The sequence below is a fragment of the Rhinoderma darwinii genome, chromosome 9 (genome assembly GCF_050947455.1).
Source record: "Rhinoderma darwinii isolate aRhiDar2 chromosome 9, aRhiDar2.hap1, whole genome shotgun sequence".
Lineage (NCBI taxonomy): Eukaryota > Metazoa > Chordata > Amphibia > Anura > Rhinodermatidae > Rhinoderma > Rhinoderma darwinii.
The window spans coordinates 13,048,099-13,056,991 of NC_134695.1; the positions used below are offsets into that span (position 1 = coordinate 13,048,099).

At 40.3% G+C, this 8,893-nt stretch overlaps 1 protein-coding gene across 1 annotated transcript; it reads right to left on the bottom strand.

Annotated features, from left to right (window-relative positions):
• Window positions 1–267: 267 nt before the first annotated feature.
• LOC142660261 (LRRN4 C-terminal-like protein) lies at window positions 268–1,286 on the bottom strand. The gene has a single exon (XM_075836851.1). The coding sequence runs from the start codon at window positions 1,284–1,286 to the stop codon at window positions 327–329; it is 960 nt and encodes a 319-aa protein (XP_075692966.1). The 3' UTR covers window positions 268–326.
• Between the last annotated feature and the right edge of the window lie 7,607 nt (window positions 1,287–8,893).

An 8,893-nucleotide genomic window follows, 5' to 3' on the forward strand; every position in this document is an offset into this window, starting at 1 on the left:
CTTTCAGTTAGTCCTCATACAACAGACTACTTTGGGAATTTGTAGTCTGCAATTAACAGTGAAGTTTTTCTTCTTTTCCATCTTTAAGATGCATCTAATCACCCCATGCAGTTATATGACAAGATATTTTAATGACATAATCAGAAATATACTTTAATATTACAGGATCAATCATGTAACAGATTTCTATAAAAATAGATTTATTTTGCAATAATACAATAAATAAATATGTACATAAAATAGACATATAAAATATAGAGCCCACACGTAATCCACATAATTCTACCCACTTTAATACAAGATTTACCAAAACAAAATCCTCTTTCTTACATGTGTTCAATGCTTTCTACCTTAAATGACATATTGGCTACCCCCATATCCTCCCCTCTTGTCCCTTTAATACTTCTTACCTTCTTTCTACTCCAAAACCAATAAATAAGTACAGAAAATCCCAGTACACCAGCAAGCATTGATAAACCCACTCCTATTGCCAGATACATATATGATCTCTGTAAGTCATAGGTATGAAATGTGCCACATGGCCCTCCAATATCTCCCTGGTCCAGCTCTCCCTCTTCTGCATCCCCATGCTCTACCTGGCTTTCGCCTGCATCATTTATTGCTATCACACACACCCTGTAAGCAGTTCCTGGGAGGAGATTTGTTATTGAAAAGAAGCGATATGACTGATTGAGCAATGGTCCAATCTCCAATGGTCCTTCAGGTGTACCATACACCACTCTATATGACTGCACTGTTGATAGGGGCGCACACCAGCTCACCCCTATTCCTGCCTGTCCAGGAATGACCTGTTTCAAACGGGGGGAATCAGGAAGAACTGAGCTTCCACTTATCCCAGGACAAAGGCATTTTCCCCCTGACCTCTTCTGTATCTCACCACAAGGTATCTGTAGGTGTTTGCAGCGATCATATGGACAAGCTTCAAAAGAAAAATGTGGGGGCTCAGTGAAAACCTCATCATCGTCATCTTTATCTTCATTGTAATCATAATCATCATAGTCAACATGTTCAGTTATGTACAGAAGGTGTTCCTGTGTTGTTTTCTGACTCCGTGTTATTTCAAGAGCTTGAGGGACAGAAGCTTCATTGCTTATCCCATGTGGTGAAGACGTGGGGGGAAAGCTTATCACACGATTCCATGGCGGAGTGTCATTGCTGTTCACTTGGGTTGATGTGTTATTTTCAAGGGGCAGACCTGTGATGGTTGCAGAAAGTTGGAAAAGAAGGAAAGTTGGAAAAAATAGGAGAAATATATGAAGAGACATAATGACTGCACAGTTATGAAATGGATGGAAGAGAAAGATTGAAGCAAAAATTATAAAAAGAAGAAAAAAATAAATGTCAATTATAACATTGTTTTTCCAAAAGCACTAAATAACAAATCTGATTACAGTTTATCCCTCAAACTACTTTAAAAATATATCCACTCACAATCTGAAAATTAAGGGGCGATTGCAATTAACACCAAAATCCACCTCCCTTTTGTTATGCCCAGAGGGATCCAGTCAGAGGTGTGACTTGTAGATCTTGCATTGGGGCCTAGGGGCTCTAACGGGACCCCATCTACCATATATAATTTATAATACTTGCGTCCTCTTATGTGGCTGAGGGGCTTTTGGGGCCACTCAGGCTACAGGGTCCAGATGTGACTGCTACCTCTGCACCCCTTTAGCTACGCCCCTGGATCCAGTAAAATAAGTCATGGGGGTATGGCAGGGTCCTCACACAAGACAGGATGGTTGCTGGTGATTTTTTTTTTTATCAGACTATGGTCTCATGCATACGACCTTAGAACAGAGCCAGACATCCTCCTTGCACCCGCGTACAGGTTCTGTCGGACTCACTGCGTACAGAGATATTCTAGGAAGAATATGGAGTATAATGGAGAATGACACTTTTATTCCTGTCGGATTTGGGAAAAAACCTCTGTCTCCATATGAAATACAGAGGACCTGTCGCCATTCCTGAAATGACTGGTTTAGTAAATACCTGTATTTCCAATAAAATAACAATTCTGAGGTATCCTTTCTTAGAACTATACATTGTGCCATTCCTCTGTTATTCCTCCTGGAAATGTATGAATAGGGGTCCTTACACAGTCTGACACTGACCAAACAGTACTGACAGTGTCAAACTGTGTAGGGACACACTAGTTGATGAGTACTACTAACAGGGGGTGTTCCACATTTCTTTTCAAATTATATTTGCCTAATTGAAAATGTTGCTGGTACTCTCCACTAACCCCTTCATTGCTATGTTGGTATTTCTTTAACTTGGAAAATGTGACACAGACCTGGCAGCTGATTGGCTGAATTCACATTCTTTTTTTGCCACTAAAGTTTTTATTGAATTTTTTTTAAAGAGAAACAGACAGAACAGAGTTCTCAACATGAGTATCTCCTCGACGCACATAGACATAGAATATCACATACAAAACATACAATACACAACAAACATCACAGGGATTTATGGTATAATATACAGAGAGTAGAGGGGGAAAAAAAAGCAATGTTGATTTACATGTAGCCAATTATAGGACTAAGGGATAGGGCAGTATAAGGTATAGGGGCAACCGACAAAATACCTATTCCGGCTGCAGAGTCAGGTAGAGAGAGGGAGGGAAGGTTCAGTCTAAGGGTAGGGCATATTCGCTCAAAGGTTTCCACATTCTTTCGAATTTAGCTATCGAGAGGGTCTTAAAGGCCCACGACTTCGCCATATGATAAGAAAATTGAATTTGATTAATTAACTCCGAATTAGTCAATGGGTCAGCCAGTTTCCATTGACGAGCTATCATAAGTCTCGCAGCCATAATAATGTGTGATGCACCAATACGACCAGAGGGAGGAAGGAGGTCCACACCTAGAAAGCATAAAGCCAATCCAGGAGAAACCGTTATCTTAGATTTTTAATTTTTTGAGATAAGCCGAAAAGCAATCAGCCCGAGGGAAGTGACAATTGGACATTCTCACCACATATGCATATATGTACCATTTGCTCCACATCCCCTCCAACATGACTCTGAAGCCAAGCCCGACATTTTAGCGACACGTACAGGTGTAATATACCAACGGAAAGCAATTTTCCGGGACATTTCCCAATGTATCAAACTTTTAGAAGATCTTCTCAACCAAGCCAATGCTATAAAACAATCTTGAAAAGAGATATCCAGCCCCAAATCCATATCCCATGTGGACATGTATGAGAGTTTAGCAGTAGGGGTATAAGTAGAAAATAGGCCGTAGAATAAATAAATGCCTTTAATCTTAGGGAGTTTGTTAGCAAAAAAGAGTACATGCTGAAGCGGGGTGAATATATCCACCGACGAAAGCGCGTGCCTGTTACATTGATATTTACAAAAATCTGTTCTAGGAACATACCATAACAAGAAGTTAAATAGTCAAACGAACGAAAGGTAGATTCTCTATAGAGAGACGAAATAGTCGTCATACCTGCAGACTCCCAGACATCAATGTTAACATTTTCTAACATAGAGTGCAAGTATCTAAGGGGCTTTCAGTGACCCACCATCCTCACCTGTATGACAACAAAGCAAATAGGACCATGCTTGAATTAAGGCCTGTATCACTAGTAGCTTAACCCTCGAAGAGGCACCATAGGAAAAAGATTTTCTCAAGCACGCTAAAAGGGATGAACCCACCGCACTCCGTTCTATGCTCACCCATTGCTTCCCACTATTAGACATCCACCAGCTGCCAATCTGCTCTAGAATAGTCGCCATATAATATTTATATGTCGGGAACTCCCACCCCACCCCCCCCCCATTAATTTTTCCTCCAAATAAATTGGGACAGTTCCCTTTGTAATCTTGGAATAAAGGAGGATGGTAAGGGTATGGAAACCGTCCGGAAAGTATATAGAATGATTGGGAGAACCATCATTTTAATTTTAATTAGCGCTATTCTACCGGCCCAGGAAATAAATGGAGTAGAAAGCTTCCCCAACAGATTAGACACTAACGGAGAATAGTTATAACCAAACAGCAAGGCGCTTGGATATACAAGTTTAATGCCCAGATATTGTATGTTATCCGTATTCCACTTATACAGATATTTAACAGCTAGACTCGACTGTAAAGAAGTAGATATTCAAAACTTGAAATTTACTTGGGTTAACCTTATAATAAGTCACCCGGCCAAATTTCTCCAAAGTAGCCTGCACTGCACTGCACTGCTACCAAGGAGGACTCAGGATGTGATAGTGCTAAAAGAACATCATCAGCGTATAGACCAATTTTATGGGTCATCCCTCCTATCTGTATACCTTGGATCTCCCTATTTTCTCTAATTGCAACAGCGAGAGGTTCCATCACTAAAGCAAAAATAAGTGGAAATAGTGGGCACCCCTGACGAGTTCCATTCGTAATTTGAAAGGGCACAGAGAGAAAGCATAAGTATATAAGTAACTGAAATAATAAAGCCAGAAACTAACACTTTAGCTGAAGGTTTGGAGTATAACGCAAGAATGGCAGATTTGATATAATCTGCCAATCTGAATTCACCTTCATGTCTCACATTAGGCACTCATACAGGTACTATTGTGAATTTTTTTTAATCTATGCAATGGTTCTGTTTTAGCCTCAGACCCACCTACTTCAGTTAGTCACAATGTTAAGTCCTGGGCAAGGGACATCCAGCACACATAATAAATGTTCAACCACATGCAAATACAATTTAAAAAAAAAAAAAAAGGGAATTCCCTTTAACAGTTTCTTTACTAGTCCTGAAATATAACTTTTAGCTTACCTTGGTGTCTTTAGATATTATATATTGCAGTATTTCCTAATATCCTTTGTGGTTTCCTTTTGTGTAAATCTTTTTAAAGATGCTCCTCTTTATAGTAAAATACAATCTTGCTTATCTTGTGTGGATACAATTTTTATCTTTGCCTAAGAATTTTATGTCTGTTGCTCTTCACCACACTCTGACTCTTTATACTACATGAGAGTATGAGGTCATCAAACTTACTCTGAATCACTGACTGGGTATGTGGGAGTAATAAAGGGAGGAGAGAGAAGCAAATCAATGGGGGAGTGCAGGAGACTTTTCTGCATCACTAAAATATTCTATCCAGATGTTTCATACAGTGTGGGAATTGTAGCTTCTTAGCACCAGATGTGCACCACAGGCCATGTTTACAGAGGGGGTATTGCTATGAATTCTTCCCTATAAGGCTATTTTATGTTATAAATCATAATGTTCTGAAATGTAAAGTATTTACATTAGAACTAGTGTATATACACCTATCCAAGAACATAACACTTTGTACTGAGTAACACCACGTTTATTTTTTCTATGCTTTTTGGATTTTTTTTTGTCTAAAACTATACATTGTGGCCAATTAATCTGTTGCTGCACAAAACGGTAATAGTACTTCTCCATTTGGAGTACAGGCCCACAGGAAAACAGTTTTCTATGCAGACTTTTGGGGCCTTTTAGGCTGGGTTTCCACCTGCATTTTTTGCATTCGTTTGAGTCCCAAAAAAAAAAGAATAAAATCCGTCAACTGACCCATAAAAAATACTGCACAGAAATCCAAGTGTGAACGCACTCTTAGCCATTTTTTTCACTGGTATTATGGCTTCCATTTTTACAGAATCCATAACTCAAATATATGTCATGATTTGTTATGATCCATTAGAATCAGTTTTATTAATTCCTACATTGAGTTATAATGGGTCCTTTAGATTCCCAATACGTTTCCCTTTTTTTACTGTATAGATTAGCAAAGCAAGCTACAATATTTCAAATATTCTGAAATTACCATCTTTTAGAACTTTTGACTTTTCCGGAAATCAATGTACCGGAATACGGTCTCAATAGAAAGTCTATGAGCCCTTACTCCGATACATCGGCTTTCCGGAAAAAGCCGAACAGAAACTAAGCGACTGAGCACTCACACGAGCGCTTCTCCCGCCTCATTTTTAGCGACTGGTGGGGGTCTCAGTGCTCGGACCCCACCAATCAAAACTTCTGACATGTCACTATGACATATCAGAAGTTTGTCGAACATTTAGTTACCCTTCAATACTCAAATTGACAGTAAACAATGACATCCATGTTTTGTATGTTTATATACTATTCACTACAGTCCAATTCAGCCAGTATAAAATGCAGCTTTTTAAGTATAGAGTATACAGGAGTCCATACACATGGCAATGTCTATACGGTGTAGCGCCAGCAGCCGCGGGTCTCGCTTTCTTCAGCTGCCACTAGCTTGTTTGTCCTCCTCTCCTTGCCCAGGGACACCGGCGCACTCTGCTCTCTCCTCCTCTGGCCTATGCCCGTAGGGTGCAGGCACGCACTCATCCCAGTTCTTAAGGGGCCAGCGCGAGCTCCAGGAATATTGCCCCTAGTCAATGTCTGCACACCCTGGACTATTTAAGAAACTCTGCTTACTTCCTCAGTGACTGAGCAACGTTATTTCTAACCCAGAGTTAGTCTGCGAAGGTTCTGTATCCTGTTCTCTGAAACCTGTGTCCGTGGCTATTCTGTATCCATGTCCAGTCCTATATCCCGAGTCCAGTGTCCGTGACGAGTCCAGTGTCCATGACGAGTCCAGTGTCTGTGATTAGTCCAGTGTCCGTGACGAGTCTATTGTCTTGTATCCTAAATCCTGTGTCCGTGACGAGTCCAGTGTTCGTGACCAGTTCTGTACCTGCATCCAGTCCTGTATCCTGAGTTCAGTGTCCGTAACCAGTCCTGGTTTCAGTAATCCAGCACAAGCCAGCTTCCGATAATCCAACACAAACCAGCTTCCGATAATCCAGCAGAACCCAGCTTTCGATAATCCAGCACAAATCAGCTTCCAATAATTCATCACAAGTCAGATTCCAATAATCCAGCACAAGCCAGCTTCCAATAATTCAGCATAAGCCTGCTCCCAGGTATCCAGCACAAGCCTATCTCCAGTAATCCAGAACAAGCCTGCCATCAAGGTACCATCTGCCAGTGACTGTCCTTTTCTTTTCTGGCCAGCAGCTACTCCGTAAAGGCAGAGTAGCCCAATGGGTCCACATTCCCAGTGGACGTTACATACAGCAGCACACAGAATATCTTTGGTACTTTGCCGTACGGAGTCTCTGTGAGACACTATATTCTCACCTAGAGTCTTTAAGCATGTATATGGCATGCTCTAGATAGAATTCATAAGAAAAAAACTCTGTCTACCTTTGTATAAAATCAAAGGCAACAACAACACAAAGAGAATTGTAACGATAAATTATATAATACTGTTGCTGAGATTCGGTCTCAGTTTAGGTCTATAGACCTGGAAGAGTATGGGAATAATTTAAGGAAAATTAAGTCGATAATGTATGCTATGGAGGATAAACCCAGCAAATTATTGAGCCATGGGCTTAAAAGACAAAAAAAATTAGACATATTGAGAAGAACCGCAATGAAAAAAGAGAGATTGTTTTTGATCCACATAAAATACTGGATTCATTTCGTGACTATTACTTTAATCTTTATCATCTCCAAAATGATCCAGGAACCATTCAAGCTACTCCTTTAATAATTGAACCCCTGGTCCAAAAGATAAGATCTAATAAGGAATCTAAGAAATGAAATGCGGGCTTATACGCCGAAGACATTATGATTTCTTGCATAGACCCGCTAAGCTTACTAGACAGTCTTAGAAAGATTGTGACGGAGTATTCAGAGGTCTCGTATTATAAACTAAATAATAGTAAATGCCAACTGCTTCTCATTAAGACTGACCTCTGTACTTAAATCTACACTCCGTTACAATATAGTGGATAACAGTTTTACCTCTCTGGGTATTCAGGTATCACACTCAATCAAAACATCTGTAAATCAAAATGATAAATCTTTACTCTTAAGGGTTAAACATAAATTTTCTAATTTATGTAGTATACACCTTTTGTGGACTGCTAGAATCAATACGGTTAAGACATAACTGCTTCCAGTGATATTAGATTTCTTTAGATGTTTTCCAATACATTTCGCTAAGCAGATAGTTAGAAAATTGCAAAGTGAAATACTTAGGTTCCTCGGTTAAACGGCCCAGAATAGCAAAGCAATCACTATTCAATTTGCCGTGACTGGGAGGCATGGGAGTACCCAACTTCAATAAATATCAAAGTGTTGCCTTACTAGAACCAATAAAATTGTATCGTAGAAAGCCACTTGATAGCAGATGGGCGGAGATCAAGCCTTTGGCGATGTAAATTCATTAAAGGGGCTAGTAATGTCACCTTCTGAAGTTAACTAACCAAAAACCATTGCTGAACTCCACTAAGAATACCCTTAGGGCATGGGATCTCTATGTACATTCCCCTAGGGGCATCAAAGTGACCACCAGCGAGTTCTATTTGGAATACTTAAGCGACTTGATTCCAGATTTAGATCTTTCAGCATGGAGTAGTTCGAGTCTGAAATCACTGGCTGAGTCTTCCGCAGGTTCTAAAGGCGCTTTTACACTGGCCAGTTATCGGGCAAACGGCGGTTCATAGAACGCTCGTTGCCAATAATTGCCCTGTGTAAACAGGGCAGCGATCAGCAGATGAACAAGCAAAGGCTCGTTCATCTGCTGAACGCATTGTTTTAAAAAAGGAAAATATTATCGTTGTCGGCAGCACATCTCCCTGAGACGCGCTGTCGACATGATAATAATGTATGGGGACGTGCGATCGGAGTAACGAGCGCTCGTCCCCACACTAGCTTCTTGTGAAAGAAGCAAACAAGCGCCGATTAACGAGCTGTCTCGTTGACTGGCGATCGCTGCACCGGCCAAAATTGGTTGGTATAAGAGGACCTTTAGCCCTTGACTATTTTAGGGTTATGTAATAAATTTGATCTTCCCTAGACATCATATTTTCTATATCCGG